Source organism: Pseudomyrmex gracilis, unplaced genomic scaffold (genome assembly GCF_002006095.1).
Source record: "Pseudomyrmex gracilis isolate BER0280 unplaced genomic scaffold, ASM200609v1 scaffold_92, whole genome shotgun sequence".
Taxonomy (NCBI): Eukaryota; Metazoa; Arthropoda; class Insecta; order Hymenoptera; family Formicidae; genus Pseudomyrmex; species Pseudomyrmex gracilis.
In genome coordinates, this window is record NW_018020676.1 from 501,685 (window position 1) to 524,134 (window position 22,450).

General features: G+C 38.0%; 2 protein-coding genes across 3 annotated transcripts in view; one reads left to right on the forward strand and one right to left on the reverse strand.

The window, feature by feature from the left end:
* Nucleotides 1–22,450, reverse strand: part of LOC109855549 (cytochrome P450 4C1-like) — a 38,518-nt gene that overhangs the window by 7,006 nt on the left and 9,062 nt on the right. The gene's annotated exons all lie outside the window — the stretch shown is intronic.
* Nucleotides 598–22,450, forward strand: part of LOC109855551 (zwei Ig domain protein zig-8-like) — a 22,718-nt gene continuing 865 nt past the window's right edge. Inside the window, exons 1-6 of the mRNA XM_020429949.1 lie at nt 598–690; nt 8,483–8,745; nt 19,642–19,826; nt 20,026–20,239; nt 21,180–21,366; nt 22,240–22,361. Coding sequence (XP_020285538.1) covers nt 8,598–8,745; nt 19,642–19,826; nt 20,026–20,239; nt 21,180–21,366; nt 22,240–22,361 — 856 coding nt within the window. The 5' untranslated portion in view covers nt 598–690; nt 8,483–8,597. The remainder of the gene's footprint in view (nt 691–8,482; nt 8,746–19,641; nt 19,827–20,025; nt 20,240–21,179; nt 21,367–22,239; nt 22,362–22,450) is intronic.

The following is a 22,450-nucleotide window of genomic DNA, read 5'->3' on the forward strand; positions in this document are numbered from 1 at the left end:
TACAAATATAATTTTTGACTTGAACTGTTTTTCAAACTGTCGCGTCTGACTAAAACGATTCAAGTCAATATAGCAATATTTTTCACTAAAAATCTTCGTTTGCTTGTTGGCTTTGAACAAAACACTACGCATCGGACCAAAAAAATCCCACGTCAAGGACTAGTTTTTTTTTTGTGTCTAGATACAATGTGTAAAACTACAAATCCCGGTCAAACCGATTGTTTCGAGATATGGTGGCCACGAGTTTTGAAAATCTCAATTTCAGAAAAAACTCGTTTAAAATTTTACTCTATCGATTATATGCAGTTTTGCGTAACTCTTTTAGGGTGAAACAATTCGGTCTGTTTTTGTTACACATTTCTATGATGTCTTAGGAATGTTTTTCTACGTTTATCCATAATGAACTTTAATGAGCAAGTTGTATCGATTACAATTTTGAGAGCCTAGTGCTTTTTTTTTTTTAGGTCGAAGTACATAGGCGTATTGCGAGAGCGCCTGTGCATGTTCACTGCAAGCACGTGGTAGTCGTAGAGGTCGCTCTGAGAATTGCAAGCTTTCAAACTCTACAGCAGTCAGTCGCCAGCCGCCCGTGCTGTATCAACCAGAGGAGTTATTATCAGCTTTGTGCCACAAACTTCGGTTTTGTTATTCTTGCAAGACTTATTATAATATTACAATTAAATTTTACCGGTGAGTGATAACAATAATTCATTCAGTAGATAAACACGCATACATATCCACACATTTCTACGGAATTCTTTAACTTTTATGAGGTTTGCACGCGACACAGATAATATGTTATAAAAAGAAAAAAATTAAAATAAATAAAATCAACTTCATTGAATAGACTCTTTGACACACATTTAGTAATTTTATATTTATTGGATTATTTTTATATTAATCAAGTTGACAAACTTAAACTCAGAAAAAAATAAAACAAAATAAGTCGGTTGGTGTGTGCAATACATTATTTCAGTATAAAAATTTTCTGTAAAAAAAATAAATTAAATTTTATAAATAAAATTCAATTTAAAGTCAAATTAGTTTTTAATATTAGAACGCGCTTATTCACGGCAATAAATTGCAGGCTCTTTGTTACATTCATTAAAGTAAATTCGTATTTAAAATGTAAAATAAAAAAAACTTAAGTATGATATATAATAGATATATATAATTCTAATAAATTTCCATTTGCTAATTGTAGGGTAAACAGTGTGTTGTGTTTTTTAAGATTTTACTTATTGCCACCAGTTGCCAGTTGGCGGATAGTTTCCGCGATGTCACGGAATTTCTAACAGCTTTATATACAAATAAATTGACAAAATTTATCATTAAAATCAAAACTATGTACAGTGTATATTTTGTTATTGTTAACCGTATTCTCTGAAAATATCGTATACTCGGTGCGGTGACGTTTTTTCCGTAACGATGTCGGATAAAGCATGCGCGAAACAATTTAGTGTACATGTCATCTTTTTTGTTTTTTGAGACAACTCAATATAAAAAGTCATCTAAATTCGCGCTTTTGAAAAAAAAAAAAAAATCTACACACCATCTCAATGAATGATGCATATCTGCCGATAACGAACATTGCGGCTTCCTATTAATCGATTTCATGTGTCACAACGAATAATGGTTGACACGATCAGTGATCCGTTCCTATCCGTCTTCCTATGTAAATGATTCGGTACAAGGGACGGAGATCGCAAGCCAGGCGTTCAGTTTCCATCATGGGTGTTCGTGCGCCTACGTATATAATCCACATTGAACGACGACGGGATGAGAACAACACACGGCGACGTCGCGTCGTAATTAGAATTCATCAACTTGTACATAGCTTTGGATAATTATATAAACCGGAAACGTCGCCAGAAAGGAATTTGTCTTTTGAAGATCGCGAAGTGTTCTAGACCGCTGTAAATCTGAATGAAAAGCTGTTTTTGTTGAACTCCGCATCGTACTCGATTATACCGGAACGAAAACTGCACCGCACACAATATCACACTCACGTTCTATTTATAATATTATAATATTTATATAATATTATAATATTTATTAAATATATATTTGTTTTTTCGTTATATATAATCTTTTTAGCTTCTTTAAATTTTTATCTTCTTTATAAAAATAGTTTTTTTTTTTTTTTTTGGTTGTCAATTCAAATATTTCTGTTCTCTATTTTTTTTTTATCACCTCTGAATTATTAGCTATAAATATCTGTTTTCAAATAGCTTCAAGGATGTCGGAGCATCTCCGAACTAATCTACATTAATGCGCTTAGAGGAAGGGAAAGTTCTTGTAGTGAAGTTGACGTAGTCTCGTCGACAAAGTTGCATTGTTAGTCACTTGGATTAGGACACGATGCTTCAATTTCAGCTCATGAGCATGAGAATATAATATTTGAGCGCGTTAATATGTATAGGATGTTATTTAATAAGCGGATTTTATGTGACACAGTTTCCCAAATTTTACGTGTAATATTGTTTTATGAAACTAAAGTCAAAAATAAACACAAAGATATATTTTTATTCTAGAAAAGTAAATCTTGCGTGTAGTAGGGCTTTTAATAATCTTCACGATAAATTCAATGTTTTACGAGAGAGAGAGAGAGAGAGAGAGAGAATGTTCTTGCTAAATATCTGGTATGTACCTGACACTGTCGAGTGAGTCGCTCTCTGGATACAGAGAACCGCCTCTAATTTATCTTGCTTTAAATGGCAATGAGTTGACCCGGATCGACCTTTTAAAGTATTCGCTGATAAACTACGTTCGAACAAAAGCTGACCGAGAAAAAGACCATTTCGGCGATTCGATTGCACGTGAACAAGAGACGTCTGCGAGATTTCTCACTCTCTCCTTGTTTTTCTTACTCTTCTTTCACCGCTCCGTGCATACGTCTTCATCGCAGTATATCTAACCCATTGTTCTTCCGTTTACCCTCGCGCGCTGGATTTTCATGTCCGATCTACGTGCGGGTTACGTTTAAATGTATCTCGCGCGGGGAAATACATCGATCAGACAATTCGGCTTGTAAACACGCACTATACACACACACACACACACGGGCAAAAAATATCGCAAAAACATGTATAACGTCACACAAATCAACAATTGTTGAGTTTGTTTTTATGCGTGCCGTGACAAACGTATTTTTATATCGTTAAAATATCATGTAAAACATTAGCTTTGAAAAACCGAATTGGGAAACTGCACTTACCGAACCAAGAATCTATTAATACCACAGATTATGTCATTAGCACAAAGACTTACGAGTCCGCCGTGGATTACCCGTAATACAGGATCGCCGATAAATTCGTTAATCCGACTAACTTCTGTGTGCGCCGGAGAAGAACATGACTTTAATTAAAAACCTCAGTCTCTCATGATGCTCTCTCCTGAGAGAGCGCTCATTGTGCGACGGATGCGCACGAACGAATTCGAACGATATCCCCGATGCTATCACACATGCGCGGAGATCTTGCATTATCTCTATAAATAATAACGTAATTACAAACGTACACACGGGAAAATGATTTTACGACAATTTGCGTACGTCGTAAATCGGACGCGTACGATAAACCCGAGTTACGCTCCAATCAGTTCGTGATTGATAGCGATCCCAGCTAATCTGCTCCAAACACTCCGACATATAGATAGATATATATATACGATTAGCTTGTTCCGCGGCTTGGAATCGCGGAGGTGAACAACCCCCGTGATGTCGCGCGCGAGCGTCTCGATATCGAAAAAAGCGAGCAAGTATAATTCAAAAGATTCGCATTGTCGCGAGAACTCATGAAGGGTATGACGAAGAATACTCCGGGGGCATTTTCACCATCCTCCCGTAAATTGATTGCTCTATGTATATATAGTTTGCGTACTCCGCAATTCTAGCGCAGAAAATCTCCGCAGCTTTCACAAGGCGGAAGTTTCTTTTTCCACGCTGTATAAAAGAGCGGAGATTGAATTATTCTTCTTTTCCTGTTCGGGGGGAGGGGGGAGGGGGAGGAGCAAGATTCGCACTCATCGGAAAGTAAACACAGTCACGACGATTGTAAAAAGATAGTTCGAGGGCGAGGAGTCTCAACTCCTTCGCATTTAACGTTTTCGCCGTTCGCTTCGCGCTCGTCGTACGATTTTACCAATTAAATTTTCTATCAAGCGGTTTTGAATTTCGTCAATGAAGTGTTCACGAAGACTTTAACAAGTTTTTTTTTTAACAAGTTGGCGGATGTAAGACATCTCGTTTCGAAAACGCGAGAAAAACTTGTCTTCGCGACGACGGTTGCGCGTAATTCGCTAGACGCGATACTTTTCCAAAAGTCAGAGTTGTTTTTTTTTTTTTTTTGCAATTACGCGCCTAAAAACTAGCGCGCGAAATATACATCTCGGATAGTTCACGTCAGATTATCGTCGCGTAACGACAAATTCTCTGACAGATTTTTATTTTCCTCGTCTTTCAAAAAAAAAAAAAAAAAAAAAAAAAGAAAAAAAGAAGATTCATAATAAAACGCTCGGCTGATAAATGGTCTCTTTTGTTCGGCCACGTACAGAATACGAGAATTCGCGCTCTATCGCCATTAAAAAAATATATAGCAATTAGTTGTCAGTTGCGCAAGTGGAATAACATATGATCCGACAGTACCATATCCCCTTTCGTTCTTCTCGTTTCTCTCTTCCGTCATTGACCCTCTCTTCCGTGTATCCCCCATCATCGATCGCAACATTCGCGCGCTGTTCGGCGGCCTTCCACTTCATTCTTTCCTGTTGCAACAACGTCAAGCATGTCGCTCACGACGATATTTTTTTTCTCTCCTTTCCCCTTTTCCGAGAAGTTGACACGTGTTGACGGTGTCGCTGTTAAACAAGCTTCTTTTGTAAACTGTCCCACTAATGTATATATAACTCACGAAATTATGATTACATTGGGAAATAGTTGCGCGTAATAATAAAAACGTATCAAACCGAACGTGTGTATCCCAAACGAACAACGTCTCGATCCCGTGTAAATAAAACAGACATGCGCGGATTGGGACTTCGCTCTCGAACAAAGCTTTAAAATTATACAACTTGCACGTGTCCCTGTGAGTTTCACGCGTGGTCGCCCGGTGTGTTTCTTCTTCTCCGCGGTATCGGTAACCTATTGTAACATCACGAGCGTCGAACAAGATCGATCGATTCTCCGAGACGTGCTGCGAGTAGCTGCTGAACTCCCGCGAGATCGCGGCAGTCGACGGAGTTCCCTGCCGACGACGGTTCGTTCGTTCGTTCGTTTGCGTTCGCTCTAGTTGAAGAACTCTCTCTCTCTCTCTCGGAACTTGAAATATCCCCCGAAGCAAGTCTCGAAATAGTGAATATAACATGAGTGCCGAAAAATGAAGGGAACAATGGATCTCTTTGACATTTTCGCGAACCGCCGATTTATATTTCATGACACATTGTTTGCATTAAGAGATTATTGCGAAGAAGGAAACAATGACCAACTTTAGAGGGACGGGAGGGGGGAGGGGGGGGCAGAAAAAAAAGTTTCGTTCTCCGGAGTCACTCGTTACTTTAACCGAAGCGAAGTTAACGTGCAAGTTGACCTACATGCAGAAACGCCGGGAGAACTTTTTGTCCGTCATCTTCTCTTAATTTCGTACCGCGGAGATTTGATATTATTTCGAAATTGTTTAGAAACTTCTTCGTCGCGCGCGCCGTTGTTGTCATCTTCGCCGCTGATCTTCGCGCCGACGATCTCACGCGCCAAGTTTTCGAAATTGCGCCAAGACATTTTAAATGAATTTTATATTCACGGCGCTAATAAGCGGAGAGAACGCGCACGAGCAACCCACCTAGTTTCTTCCGGTTGCAATTTCAACCGTAAAAGATATGTGATTTGTCGTGTCACAAATATCGGCGTGAAACGACTTTCCTGGAACGTTGTAAACGGATTCCGGTGCCGGTTCTAAAACCGAAGAGAGCGCAGTATCGTTTTTTCGAAGAAGAAAATCTCCGGGAGAGTCGCTTGTGTGCCGTAATGTCTATTCTCGTGGCGTACCATGTTGCTTTTACTCACTCTCCCGTTGCGTTATGCGTGAAAATTACTTCACGAATGCACACGCACACACGTAGTCGTAAATAATTTCAATTCTTTCGTTTTTTTTCCTCTAATTACATCGGAGGAAGATATATTAAAACGTGTGCAATAACAAAAATCGTGGAAAAACTCAAGAGTGTAAATTTTTTATCGTGAAATTCGCACTGCGTATTACAGAACGCGTGTTGTAAGAAAATATCTTGAATATAATTTTATATCTCATATAAAAAAATGTTACCGTATACATACATAATGAAACTACGTATTGCTTCATTTTTCAATTGTTATTATCGAAAAAAAAACTAATATCCCCGAATTATCGACGTGAAATATTTTCGATTCGTGAAACACTTCAAGTAGTCATTAAAAAACGAGCGTAAATATTTATTTATCATTATTTACATGTGTGTAACGGAAATGCGCGCAGCAGTGGTTTAAAACTCGCTGAAAATTGTCCCGCGGACATCCGTTCAATATACAATGTTAACGTTTGCATTGCAAATCTACTTAATCCGGGGATTCGAACGCAACAATTCAACCGCCGTCAAGATCGGAACTACGCGTGTCTCAAGATAAAAATCGTATAAGAACACTTCTCGTCTACGTGTTCTTTCTCTCGGCGAAATCGTAGTTTCTGCTCTACGCGACCGCAAATTGGCAGCCACGACTGAATCTCGTTGGGAAAACTGTAAAAGTTCCGCGCCCGCCCAGCTAGTAGTTGGGCCAACCCTCTCCTCCGACCGTATTACCTCGCTCTCGCCCGCTCTAATCTATATTTCTTTCTGTTTTCTTCTATTTTCGCGGCCTCTCATCTTTGTCCACCGTTCAAAATTGCTCCCGCATCTTCGCGCAGCGAAGAAATATGCCAATATTCTGTCGAAGAAATCGAACGAGCCGACCAACTTCATAACATCGATTCTATTAGACACGCGGACGCCTTCGAGCGCAATATATCCGAAGTTCCGCAGAAAGGAGGCTATTCTCTTGCCTTCTTGTTCCAGAACTTGGATACATTACTGACAGACTTGCGTTCGAACATTGACGGCAGTCGTCATCAGATTCTTTGGCATTTTCTTCATCAATATTATCTCGACAAAGAAATTAAGTTGATGTTATCTCAGTTTGTTTATTTATTTATTTATTTTTATTTTTATTTTTATTAAACTACGCAGCTATGTATTTTGATAAAACGTATTTACTACCTCCTCTTTTAATGTAATAACGTACTTACTCTTCGCTCACCTCTCGACGGTATTCTCCGGGAAACTCGCTTCACGAGTGTGTTTTATCGTACAATAGCGGCATGCAAATTATTATGCTGAAATAAAATACAACCCTCTTCCGCCTTGGGCTCAATCGGCAAGAAAATTCTTTGAATACACGGCTTTCAAATAGAAGAAAAAACATGTGTAAGCGCGTGCGCGCGCGCGAGTTTCGTATGTGAGACACGTGTGTCATAAAATAATAAAAGATACTAAATTTCTCCGCCGCAACACATCTAACTTCTAACTTGTTTCAGATATCGCATTTTTCTTCCACGTTGTCCACAGTAACTTCCATTTTCGTTTGTTTTCGCGCGCCACTCGACGGGATACACACACACACTCACACACACGTGCACACATGCGAGCAAAAGCACTATAGCACAACATACGCACTGCGGCAGCAACTGCAAATAACTGCACAGTCGATTCAAGTTCTAATAGACATTGCTACATTCTAAAATTAAAAAAAAAAAAAAAAAATTGAAATAAATACAATATAATTCATCGTGGGGTAGAAATATCGCGGTAGAAATATCTAAAAAAAAAATATAAAAAAATAAAACGTTTTGTATTTGAGACACATGTGTGTAATTTAATTACACTAATATAAACATAGCTTGTGAGCAAACAACTTCTAATAACTTCAAATTACATGTAGCTTGTGAACAAATGACTTCTTTATTCGTCGGAGTGTATGTCGCGCGTATTCGCGATTGTGTGATTCGTGCGAGAAACTTGCAAATACATAATGCGGAGTGAAACTTTGTTTGATTTGACATGCGCGGTAAATTTTCCCTACACTCTATTCACAAATTTCTCGCACGAATCACGACGACGAATACGCGTGTACTCGACGCTGTGCGCGTGAACAAATCCATTGTATAAGTGCAAAACAAATTGAAAGGACAGTGACGCACTGTGCGTTCCTGAAAAGATCCCTTTTTTCTGGTTATTGATTTTTTTGTATCGAAGCACAGTCGATTTCATTCATCTGTTTTTCACGAACTTGTTACGCATTGTTCTATCTGTAACCAAAAACCGTTCACTTATCAAATAATTTTGGCGTCTTTGACATGGCAATTGAAATATTCCACACACGCGGATGCGTGTGGTCTTCAGTGATGTTTGTGAATTTCAGGATCGAAGAGAGAGGGAAGGAAATTCAAGAACCGCGTGAATTACATCAGTAGTTTCTCTTCGATAATCCCGACCGCATCTGCAAAAACCACGGGGGATGCGAGATTCGATGTGCAATGAAAGTGTGGGAATCGAGGATTTTCCTCGTATTAGCAGCGATCACGATTGTTATCGCCAATTATCAGCGACATCGCGACAGATTTCACCTGCGCGAGCAGCTCGTTAACGGCCACAAAGTCACCAGAAATATCACTCAACTGCAAGGTGCGTTTATATATACCATGACACGACATGTATTTTTACTCTCGACATAAATATACGTCAAAGTGAAATGTCACCGCAAAATGTTACCGTCAAATTATTTTACTTGTCGCCGTTGTCCCTTTTATGTCTGCAAATGTTTTTTGTAGTTTTATATGTGAATTTAAGTCCTAATAATTACGTGAAAAAAAAGAGAGAAAAAAAGAGAGAGAGAGAGAGAGAGAGAGAGAATAGAGGAAAAAAAATTGTCGCGGAAGTGCATAACAAAATTTATGTACTGTCGTGATTATGCGGTTACGATTTTATCTTATCGCGCCGAACAATCTGCTCTCTTTAACTTAATAGATATCGCATAAAGAGATTTGGAGTTCGCATAAGAAACTTTCGGTTTAATTACTCGTTCCAAAAGCTACTACGTGTCGAAACCGAGTAACCAAGTCGTAAGAACGATTCGTATAAAAGTTAGTCAGACTTTCATACACTCCGCTCGCAAAGTTCAAACATCGTGTGAAAATTTCACGATGTGGGCGGTGAGATACAGTAATTAGATTTACAGTAATTAGATTTTTTTCTTACGTACAATGTGTGCCGTAACAACACACGTCGGTTGAAGCGTTTCGAAAATAAAAGAATTGAAAACTACAAAAATATACATTTACCGCAAAGACGAGAAATGAGAATCGTGAAAAGTTGATATTGTAGATCTGCTCTCTCGCGTTTTTTTTTAAACGAGAGAGCTCCGGAATTATTTTCCGCGAGTTTTGCTGCAATTGGTAAATTACATCAAATAGCTACATCGTCGATTTCCGATAGACTACAATTTCGTATCGGTATTAGCTTGACCGATCGGATATTTACTTTCTGTAGGAGCTTGCGCTGGCTGTTTCGCTGAGAGCCAGTAAAAAGATGTACATCCGTCCTGTGTAGCTTTATAGCGGCTCTTGGATTTTTCAATGTTGAACCGATTAGACTCTTTAAAGAGTCGCTTGCTGCTCCAGTCGAGCATTTCAGAATCCTCATGCATGTGCAATTCCGGGCTTTTATAGTGGCCGTATGTGAGAAAAGGTATTGTGTGTGTACTTTGGAAGGAATATGCGTTTTATCATCAGTGTCAGTTAAGCTCTTTGTTCCTAAAAGTTTATCCGTGTCGGGAAACGATTATTTTTAGATAGGTATATTATTTTTTGCCGTAAAGAGAATAAAATAACAATTGAAAATAAAATACATTAAAATATATTAGGCAATCACAACTTGCCAAATACAAAGCGTGCAGATAAACGGTGTATAAATCGACTTTATTTTAGCAATAAATTACGGTATATCGGAGGATCTGAGTCTTCGTTTGTGTTGGACACGCGCAATAAATATTATGTGCGAAAGATCCTACGCAATGCGCAATGCTGTGCCGAAAAGTCCGAAAGCTGACAAAAAAATGCAATAAAGATGAAAAATTATCCCGAAAAACATTCCCGTGAAAATATTCGCGAATTTTTTTTATCGGATTTACCTTTTTTTTGATGTCTAAGAACAAATAATGGAAATAATCAGGCAAGAGTGCGCGCACAAGCGCGGTATATTTTTATTAAAAAAATATGAAATTATCTTATAAATATTATTGTTTGAGTGCTTATTTCAAGTCTAACAATCTCTCAAATGTTCAGTTACTATTTTCCTCTGATATATTATTTCCAATAATATGTAATATTTAAAGTCGTATATGAAATGTACACACATGGTAGCGCGCGCAAACATGATTTAAATAGTTACGGTCAATATTTTAACCGGCGTAACTACATGATACTTTAACGTCGAGATACCTCTGCATTTGAATGGAAATGGAGCATTCGCTATCATATATCGTTACGAGAGTTAATAGCTGAATCTCATTACCTCGTTTCGCGCGCGTTTGGTCAAGTTACGTAATCAACATCACAAGAATTATAAAAAATAATATGCATAACGACTTCACGTAATACGCGTTACACGTAATAACGAGTGACTGTGTGTTGCGAGAAAGAAGTTTTTTTCCGACTTCCGTCTCTTTACTAACTCATCTTTTTCTCAGTTTTTCTCGTCACGTAAAATTGTTTTCGTAAAAAAATATGTATTCAATCGAATATTTATAGTTGTTTTAATGGTTTTATTTATGATTTTTTTTTATATGTGTATTTAATCAAATATTTGTAGTTTTATATTTGTGGTTTTTTTTCGTGACACACTAATAACTCCAAAATAAATAGAAGAGTCAAGAGACATTTCGATTGCATGAACACACATAGCAATTTCTATAAACTAAACATATGTGGTTGGATCTTTCTCTTCCCGTAGTAATGTGTTGTTCAATGTGTCTCGGTTTAATATGTTGTTCAATGTTAATGAGACACATCAGGCGGAAACAGTTATTGCGTCAAACTTCTGGCTTGCATATAACGAAGCCAGATATGGAGTATGAGGAATGTGCGTATAAGCGAGAAGTGGATCCGCACTATGCGTGTGTGACCTGTTTGTCATATCGCGGAATTACAAATTAAGTTGCATTATACATTACTTTTTTTGTCGTATGTCGGTCATAATAGAGATACGGCGGACTTGATAATCGCTTAAACTTGAATTGTAGTTTTTGTCAATTAAAGTTTGAATAGTTTGATCTCAAAATTTTGCAAAAATTTTCTCAAAACTGTAATAGAGAAGGTATAAATTACGACTCAGAAATTTTTTATACTTCGCAGATAACTCTAACTCTTCGCAGACAGACTCCAAAAACGACTCACTAAATTGCAAACAGACTGGTGGGTTTGTGAGACCCACGCGACTTTAAAATCGAATATCTCCGCGAAAAATCAATATTTTTTCAAAAGTTTGTTTTGTTTTAATCGAAAGTTTTGAACGATTCTGCGTCAATCAAAAAAACAAATTGAAAAAATCTCTAGTAGTTTCGAAGATGTAAGCGTTAAAAAAAAAATTAATTGGTTTTTTTGGAGACACCGGTTTGAAATTTTTGAGCGGGTCTAGGACACCCATGTCTGTTCGCGAAGGGTTCAGATATTTTGTAAGATATAATTAAATTGTACAAACATTACAACGTCTTCTTTTGTGTTCGCGAAATCGGTGTACGTTGAAAATCCATTTCATGGAAGTAGCAATCCAATTACAGTAGACTAATTTTAATGGCACAAGTTGCACAAGAGAAATAGAGAGGGAGAGAGAGAGAGTGAGTGAGTGAGAGAGAGAGAGAGAGAGAGAGAAATAGAGAGAGAGAGAGAGAGAGAGAGAAAGAGAGAGAGAGAGAGAGAGAGAGAGAGAGAGAGAGAAAGAAATGAAGTATCACGTAAATACTTGAATGTGTGCACACATAATGTTGCGAGATAATGATAAAGGAAGGACAGAGGGCGAAGGGAAGAGGGAAAGAGCTCACGGAACTATGTTGGACTTATAATCTCGCGCATCGGTCGCGAAAGTTATCGAGCGGATTACATGCTAAGTTTCATGGAAAGCGTGTCATCTTGCTAGAGTTGGCGTATGGTATTACCTGTCTGTGCGAATATCTTTTGTTATGGGATAAAACTTGTCACTCGCGAGAGGGACTACTAACTTGTCATTCTAATGCACTGTTGACCCCGTGATATTGGTTTTTGGTTTAACTGATAGGTCATATCCTTCTATTACTTACGGGAGTAATTACAACTTTCGTGACAATGCCCTTTGTGATCCATAATTTAGGAGTAAGCTCGCGCAAGTTTCTCGACGTGATGTCTTGCTGCATACAGTAAGAAGAGATATCTTGAAAACACACACACGGACACAAACGCTTTTTTTATAAAATAATTATATCGCATAAAAATTAATACCTACGTTAAAATATATCTAGTAGAGCAAAACGATCGTTTGTAGCAAACATATACATACATATATATACATATATATACAAAGTGTCCCGTAATTGCCATAGAATCTTTCGAAAAATAGAAAGAGAGAGAAGTGGAAAAACAACACGTGACTAAAATCGCATGACTTTATTTTAGTTACGTGTCTCTAAAAACTTTATTTGTTTCACAATTTAGACTTGCAAAAACTTGAAGAATAATCCGTGACTGGTGTTTATTGTAGTAACGTTTTGGAAATTTTTTAACTAAATTATAAATTTAGTTTACGTAAGATTTTTTTATTTATCTATTTGTTTAATCACTTCAATTTGTATTAACAATACCGTATAATCTCGTTTTTGATACTGTACAGGAAAGTGTCAACTTTTTCTGAACATGATCCAATTCTAGATCAAAGCGTTAAAAATAAAGTAATTTGTCTATTACGCATCATCCGTATCTACGGCTCATATTGATCCTTTCTCCTTTTCGAATTTAGTTTTTAACATTTGAAGCCTTTTACATCTTTACATCATAAAACAGAATATGTACGTGAACGATAATATCGTACTGCAAATTCTTTGTTTAAAGTTTCTCGCTCATAGATAATTACGTAGAGACAGTTCTTTCTACACGAGAAGTCTTTATACGTGTATATAAGTCTCTTTCGGCTGCAGTCAAACGTTGCTCCAACTTATACGAATTCCTCCGGTTTTCGTAATTGGATTCACGTCGGACTTCGAGCACAAAGTATGAGAAACTCCCAAACGTCGTCTCATCTCGACGAAAGGATCGCGGAAGCATCAACAAGGTCGGTACTAGCCGATGAAAAACGAGCGACAAGACGGATGGTAGCATCTTCGGCGATGCTAGTATTCTTGTGCTATAAGGCGATCCACGAAAACAAATGATCTCCGTTGGATGTATATTTATTACGTCTTTGCTGTATGTGTGCTGTATGCGCGCGGCCTCGATTGCGGGATTCAGTCGAAACTACGCATCTCAAATTCACACGAGTGAACGAAAGTAGACACGGAAAGGAAAAGGATGAAACAAATGTGAATCGTAGATTTTATTTTCTTTATACGATATGTGAACGTAAAGGTGACGTGCGTCACCGCAAGTTTCCCCGGGTGAAAGAAAACCCGTAATTTTCTTCAAGAACGAATAAAACACACATGACACGTGAACGGTCAAATGTGCAGTTTCTCTGCCGTTTCGTGAAATTGTTTCTTCTTGAGCTCGATGTGTAGCAATTAGCAATTCAATAAAGTGTTACATAATGTGAAATATGTAATAAAGCAGATATATGATGAAATAATTTTTGCGATGTGTGTGTGTGTGAGAATAACCGATATGTGAAGAGGCTGTCGCAAACACGTCAAATTAGTAATTCAAGTGTCAGATAATTTTAGATTCCATTATCCCGGATTGCGATCTTCTCCTCGCGCGATTTGACTACATATCCGTATATCAATTTGAACGTGTGTCAATGGAGAACTCAGAGATCGTTTGGGAACCTGATTTTCCTTTGGACTAACTGAGTAGAATTGAAATTCGGTCACTTTAAACGGGCACGTTCGTTTCGCGTTCCCAATTAAGACAGAGTCTCGTCGCAATTAACGACTGCGAAGCAAGCGGTTCCGTCTAAAACAGCGGAAACCTGCGATAATCAATGAGAACTGTACACAGACCAATAATAAAAACACTTTGGCGAGTTACTTTCTGTCTCTCTCTCGGCGTGTCGCGAGAGAAGCCAGATTTCCCCGTTTGTGAATTTAGCCGCGCCCCATTAGCGTTAATGAAAGGCGCGTGCAGTTTCGATTTCGAATTTTTTTTTTCTTTTTCCCCATTATATATGCGCGCGCGAGAGAGAGAGAGAGCTGTCTAATGCCTAATGGACATACTTTTAAGTAAAGGTATTTCATTTCGATCGTGTGGATTTCCGTGTCGATGAAAGTTCGTTACGTCAAAACGAATTTCGCATTAAAAAGATGAAAAAAGACCGCCTTTATTAACGTGTACACACTACTTTATACAGCATGTCCATGTGCGAAGAGAGAGAGCTTATAAGGATAATACATATATATATCGAACAGAGATCGCAACACAAAGGCGCATTGTGATGCACCGCGATATTACCATATCATCGAACGCTGTACCTAGAAGCCTATAATGCCTTTTTAATGTCGTTTATGGCGAGACTATATTCTTGCTACTATACGCTGAACTATTTTACAATACAAAGCTGATCACAGGTATATATAGCTAGCAGTTACGATATTCAATGTTTCTGCGTTAGCGATTATCGAAACGTACACAATGCAAAATTAGTTTTAATAAATGATGAAGTACGAGAGACCCCATCACTCACATATGTAACAACTACCAGTAGGCTCGTGAACTATTACGCGATAAATCAGATAACCGATTAAATTTTAATATGTACGGAGAGAAACCGCATTGTCAAAAAAAAAAAAAAATGGTTTGTTAGCGTATCCGTCCACACGTTCGGATTCTCAGACTACTTCCGCTTAATGATCGTCTGTACTCTACGTTTCAATTTTGTGCACTCTCTTTATACTTCGTTAATATTGCGCATCGATTAGAGCCGCGGAAATCGTCGGAAATTTCTACGGAAACTCGTAAACGGTTTTACCTGGCGCAGCTGCCGATTCGCATTTACGAACTGGATTATATACATTGGACGCGTAACGCGCGCACGGTCGCTTTAGTGGCACTAAAATCCCGGGGAGCTGGCTTACACACATCGCACTCGAGCGGCAAGGCGCGCATTCTGCGCCGCGGAGATCACGAAATAGGTACCTCTCGGTTAGGGTCTCAGCTCTCTTTCTCTTTCTCTCTCTCTTTCTCTGTGAGGCGTCCCGAATGCAATTAAAAAACGAAAGCGCGTTATATTCTCAATTGAGAATAACGCGGTGGTAAGTGCTCTCTCTCGCTCGGAGAATGTAAATCACGCGGATTCTTTTATACGCGCCGTCGTTTTTTTTCTTTAGCATCATCTTTTTATTCGCGGAATAAGGTTTCTGTACGTCTCTTTACGTTTTAAATTAAACTACGTATAAAAGAAAATAATGTATTTCTTGTTTTTTTTATGCATCATCAGAATAAAATAACAGAAGCTTTATTTCTCTTTTTTTTTCAAAATAGATTTACCGAAGAGTTGCATAGTTATTTATTTTTCTGTCGGTTTATATTGCGAGTAACAAATAATCTATCAAATAAATAATCAACCAATATATCAATTAATGTTTGTACAGAAATAATATGTAAAAACAAAATCGCGATAGAGAGAGAGAGAGAGAGAGAAAATGTCGAGAAGGAAAACGTAACGAAAGTAAAATATGAGATGTAACGAACGTAAAATATGACGCGACTATAGCGCAAAAGACACATTATATTCTCCGTTGAACTCCGCGCAGTTTTGATTGGGTGATAATAAATTGGTAGTGCGCTATGCAAATCTTTCCAAATGTACATTTCTCCACGTTTGCGCTTAATCAGTTTCTCAATCCGTCAATACATCCCCGCTGTATTCAATTCATATTTCAAGTAGTCGCAGATTAAATTTGCAGAGCTGTAATGTGTAAAATTACTTTACGCGGATATACAAATGTCATTTGTTTTCCTATTAGTATTACTTCGCAACATGTAATTGTTTACTAATTATTGTGCGACGCGCGTTGGGGTAAACCGTAAATATATTACACAAATTAATAAAGATCTATTTATTAGCTTTAACGAGTTTTCTATGTTTAGTGTTATATAATATAAATAACATTTCCTGCTTAGGTACTATTGTTCAAACATTGGTAATGTAATATATAACAGCAAGTGTTGTGATTTAATAATTAATTAAAAGATTGAATTGTGCGTGCGTGCGTGAATGCGTGCGTGTGGAATTCAATTTATATGCGCAGTGTATATTAATTAAGTATATATGATTTTCAACAAATTGTATCCGCGTTTCAAGAATGACAAACAACGATATCATTTGCAATCGTTTTAATATAGGTAAAAACGATTTGGCTCGTATCGTATCTATTATCGTCGATTCTTATGGACTTGTTCATTTAATTAAGGCGCGATCTATGAAATCTAAACGGGATAAAGATAGACAGCGCCGAAGACATTTAATCCACTCTTCCGTTAACCCACCGAGCGCTTCTCCCGCATAATCGAATCAATAACGGACGGGTAATTTTCTTTGCCGGCCAGAACAAATCAGATCAGTCATAAAGTTCCGGCTTTAAAAATGTGTAGTAATGAAATCTCGCTTTATCGTTTGAGCTTTGTGGATGCAATATTGAATGTGAAGTTCATATAACGATTCATATTTTACGTAAGAGAAAAGGAGATTTGATTGTTATCTTTATATTAATTCGAAAAATCCTTTGTTATTCCGACTTGAGCTCTTGTTTCCTGTTATTCTTCTTTTTCGATTCTTTTATTTTAAGATTTCTTTCTCTCTCTCTCTCTCTCTCTCTCTCTCATCGTCATATTTTACTCTAACAATGTCTCACTGCCATCTTGCGCTCAGTCTTTGTGTGTGAACGTTCGTGTCTCGTCTCTTCTTGACTGCTTGCAAGGATTATTACGAAATTGCACGAAGCAAGAACGAATGGGTTCTCAATTTCCGCGATTTCGCGAAAGTGTATACGACAGGCGACAGTCTGCTTTTAGCTAGGTGTCTGAACAAGAGCCGAGAAGCCGAGCTTCTCGCGGCTGTGTAAAATCGTATATACTTCCTTCCTTCCGCCTCTCCACGCAACTTTGTTCGTATTGGGTATCCGAGCTTTCGACAGTCACGAAGAAAATCAGGGATTGACCTCGGCGGACTTCTTCTTCGAGATCGTAACAAAGCGCCGTTACGCGCTCACCGAGAAAACACGCCGGTCGTTTTCCACGGATTCGAGAGCTCCCACGCAAACGACTTTTCAGGGTTACAAGAGACAAACTATGACTGTTATAGTGAAGTCGATAAGTTTACGAATGTCTCTTGGCCGTATCCTACAAATTTTTTGAGGGTAACAACGCGTGCTATATTTCATTAATTATACACACAAGAGAAAGAGGTGAAATTAACTCATTATATTCTTTCGCGCGATCGGATCCCCTTCACGCATCCTTCCCCCCCTTCTCCCCCCGCACCACTTGAACAATCGCACGATGTACAAAATAATTCATAAAGTCCTTTCCTACGAGGAAATGACACAAGGATAAAAATAATACAGCCGGGATACCCTGTCCACAACTTCCCCAATGTTCTGTCGTTCGTTGTGGCGAAGCCACCTGCTCACCATTACGGCATAATTGTACCTTTTGTGTTTCAAGTATCCATAAAATTTCTGAGTGCTTCGCAACCCCGAGCAAAACCTTCGCGCGCGACTGCGAAGCGTGTGAAATAAAGGGTCAAAAGGTTACCCGGCTGCAACTTTATCTCGCGCCTCTTTGTTCTTTTGTGGCCGGGGTTCTCTTTCTGAATTCTCCAGAATTTTTTCTCTTTTAATCGATCTTCACCGTGGGGGTTGAAAAGCCGGCGGTACGAGCATTCGTTTATACGCGAATACTTTGAATTACAAATTAATTAGTATAAAAAAATCTCAACTTGTATTATTCCGTTAAGAGAGAGAGAGAGAGAGAAATGAAAGAACATTGTTCGTTTTATGCGACGATTTCTCTTTTTTTACACCAAATTTTAATTGCTGTGTATTTTCGCTTTCTTGCGTGTCGTGCTCGATCTCAAGTATTTTGTGATCGCAGTGTATTTGCTTTCGCGTGACATGTTCAATTATTTCCCATTCTTGGTCCGAGAATGTTTCATTGTTTCGCGTAACGAGACCTTTGTGATACTTGAACGCAAATATCATTTGATATTAATTCAATAGCAGTCTATGCCCAATCGCGTATGCATTATTATTTCACGAGTGTGTACTTTAGAATCGAGATATATAACACATATATGTACGTGTTACGTGATACGTGAAAATAAATCTGCTGCTTAATGCTATCAAATATTTGTAGCGAATAATGTCGTAATAAAGGAGAGTGGCATTAAAATTAGAAGCGTTTGTTGCTGTTATCGGAGAATATGGGTGTGGCACAAGCAATACGTTCCGTTTCGCACGGGGAATACGCTTCAAAAAAAAATTTTGATCAATATTTTAATCTAAAGTCTATAATACATTTAAATATATTTACGTAAAAAAAAAAAATAAATAAATAAACACTGACGCATTTTGAAACGTGCGCCAAATATAAAATCGAGATTCCAAAGCAACGAAATTATATTTCAATAATTAAATATGCTTTTTATTGCTCGTTCTCTCTCTCCCAATTTTTATACATTTTGCCGGGTAACAACATAGCATGAAATATATAACACAACCAACATGTAATGCAGTTACAAAGGAAAAACTAATGCGCAATCTTATTTGCGAGAGGAAAAACATGAACTCGCTTGTTCAACTCGTTGCAAAAAATATAAACAACGGACATAGAACGCGTGTTGGAATACTTGAATTATTCAATGCTTTTCATAGCGCAAATGAACGTATGTATGAAACAACTTTACAGTTGAGCCTGAAGTGGAAACATAAAATGATCACTGAACCTCATATATAATTTATTTGAAATTGCGCAACGTACTCGCGCGTGTTTTTTCACGCTTTTCAACGCGAACCTCGCGTTATCATGAGAATCCCATTACGATCGCGCCATTCAAACTGGGATGATGGCGGCTTACGCGAAAATCTTGTTGAGATTGTATCTTGGAAAACATAGATCGAATTTTTTATCCGCGCCTCCTGTGTGTGCACTCTTAAATCTCTCGCTTAAAAAGGCTAATTGATATGTGTCTACTGTAGTACAGTACACTGTATCATATAATGCAAACAAAACAAACAAAAAGCAAACGTTTTCTTGTATCATCGACATTTAGAAAACTGAAATATTTTTACAACTCACAATTTAGACGAGGAATAATTAATTCAAAACAAAAATTACGTAATTTCAGAGGAAATCATCGCCAATTTGCCTCCCTTGAGAATTCCGCGATTGAGGCATCACCGTGTCACAGATTGGGATCCGTATTTCGAAAACGCAGACGGCCAGGGTATCAATGGGTCGCAACATGTGGCGTTGCATCTCGGCGCGACTGCCTTTCTCGACTGTCGCGTCGCCATGCTTTCTGGAAAGAAGGTACATACGCGTATCTCTTATATACTTTTATATTATAATGGAGTTAATAATTTATTTATTTATTTATTTATATTTATTAATTGATTAATTTATATTTAGAGATAATTATAAGATCATTTAACAATCCTATAATATTCTATAAATGATAATAAGGATCTTTTAATATACTTGAACTGATTAAACACCAAAACGTCTTCAGGTCATGTGGCTACGACGGAACACTGACTGGGCGTCTCTCTTAACTCTCGGCAACACCACCCACATATCGGATTCAAGATACAGCGTGAGCTTTCAATATCCAAACAATTGGAGATTGGCGATCTCCGGTGTGCGCAGAGAAGATCACGGAGTGTACGTTTGTCAAGTGAACACGCATCCGCCGAGAATGCTGATTACGAACGTCACCGTTCTCGGTAACGTATTCACGTATAGTAGTTGTTCTCAACGAGAAAACAAAAGATGTTAATAATGCGATAAGAAAAATTATATCATGAAATTTTTTGACATTCCACAGTGCGAGAGAAGATTGTTTTGTTTTTTATTTATTTTGAGATTATATATTTTTTTTTTGCGTAACGTCAGTTGAAATTTTAGATATGCTCTTTGTGGATATATTTTTGAGTGATATATTACGAAACGTTACACATAATCCGGTAACCGCGAGATGCATTGCGTTGCCTTCTCTATTTCGAAGCTAAATCCGCGAGCGCGCGTCATAGAATGTTGGCCTGAACATTCTCCTGAAAACGAGACAGTTGCAGAATTTAAATTCTGCTCTCGCGACGATTCAATTACCGTGAGAAAATCTTGCAGCAACTCCCTCGGAAACGAGTCAACGGGCATTTGTATCACGTAGGGTGATCCGCTGCAATAGTAACGACGCGACTTTATTTCATTCTCCACTATGCTCTCTTTCTCTCGTTCTCTCTTTCCTTCGTATCGGCAAAATACGCTTGCGTGTATCAATGTCACTACGGCGCTACTCGCAGTAACTTTCGGAAATTGCGCTCTTAATTGCGAAATACTTATAATCATTACGTAAATGAAGAAAGGAACAAAAAAAAAAAAAAAAAACGCGGAAGCAAACGACGCAACGAGATTTTTCTTGGAAATGTGTTTTCTTCGCGCGGCACTCGACAAGATTTATGATTCCTGAGATCATAGCGAATTGCGAATGAATCTTTGTCCAAGTAACACGTTCTATTGTTGATACTTAAATTACGAGTTTATTCAGGAAAAAATTCCGAAGAAAGAGAGAAAGCGGAAAACGAAAAAAAAAAAAAAACTAAAAGAAGAATAAGTTTTTATCTCATCACGTAAATGCTGTTCGACATTACATCTATGTCTTCGCAGCACCGGATATTAGAATCGTCGACGAAGCCAGACACGAGTTACGGGACCGATACTACAAGACCGGAAGCGGGATCGACCTGACATGCGTTGTCCGGCCATCTTGTCCGGATTCGAGGGTACCGTATCCTGTTTGGCGGAAAAATGGCGAGACGTTGTTGGATCACGTCAACGTTTATCACATTAATGGGTGAGCATAAATCGTAAGTGGCGATGGATCGAAGAGAGCTTCCGGAGATAGATGTACGGCCGCGTCTACGATTTGCATGTGCAGATGTATGTATATACTATATATATACTATATATATGTATATATATGTATATATATATGTACTATATATATGTACGGGTATTGTCTATACATATGTACAACGAGTTCCATGTCGCTCTTATCCTCTAGCTGCGCCAAGCGTTATCTTTCAAGCCCGGAGGGCTTACGCGCAGCGTTGACGAGCGACGGTGCGCTTTGTTGAAGGCAACTGCTGCAATTGGTCTTTCTCAAGAAAAGCGTTACGAGAGAGACGTACATTGGAAATTGATTTTTTGTTTGTTTTTCTTCAGCCAGATAAAATTGCAAATTTTGTTGTTTGTGCGCAACTTGTTATCCGTCACGAGCGACGGATATGTCGAATTCATCGGTTTCGATTTAAATTAGTATTCGTGAAAATTAATCGTCGACATACTGACGTTCAAATGTGTTTGGATGCGGCGTGAGTTATAAGCGCGAGAGTCGAAGAAACACACACACACACACACACACATGCAGTTTGTCTATCTTTCTATTTTTAATCTTGAATTCATTGGGCACTTTTCTAACAGAATATTTATGTACATATGTATCTGCGCATTTCCAATGCACATGACGTGCCTGAGCATTGTCACTCAATGCATCGAGGGTATTTTTTTTATCTCAAATGACATGTTTTTTAAATGCATTCTATCGCTTTTCCTTTATCATCGAAATTTAGCGCACAAAAGTTTATATTACGGGTATCGTATGCAAGCGTTGAGTATGCACATAACGATGCATCGTATAATACGATAAATGATTTTTTTTTTTCAGGTCAAACGAGGATGTAGTAACGAGACTGTATATCGAACGAGCGAAAAAGACTGACAGCGGAGAATATACGTGCTCAGTGAGCCAATTTAGCACGACCGCGGTGCACATTCACGTTCTAAATGGTAATTAAATAAATAAAAAAAAAAAAAAAAAAAAAAAAGAAACAAACGAAATAAACGAAACAAAAATTTATATTACACTTCCTCGTCGT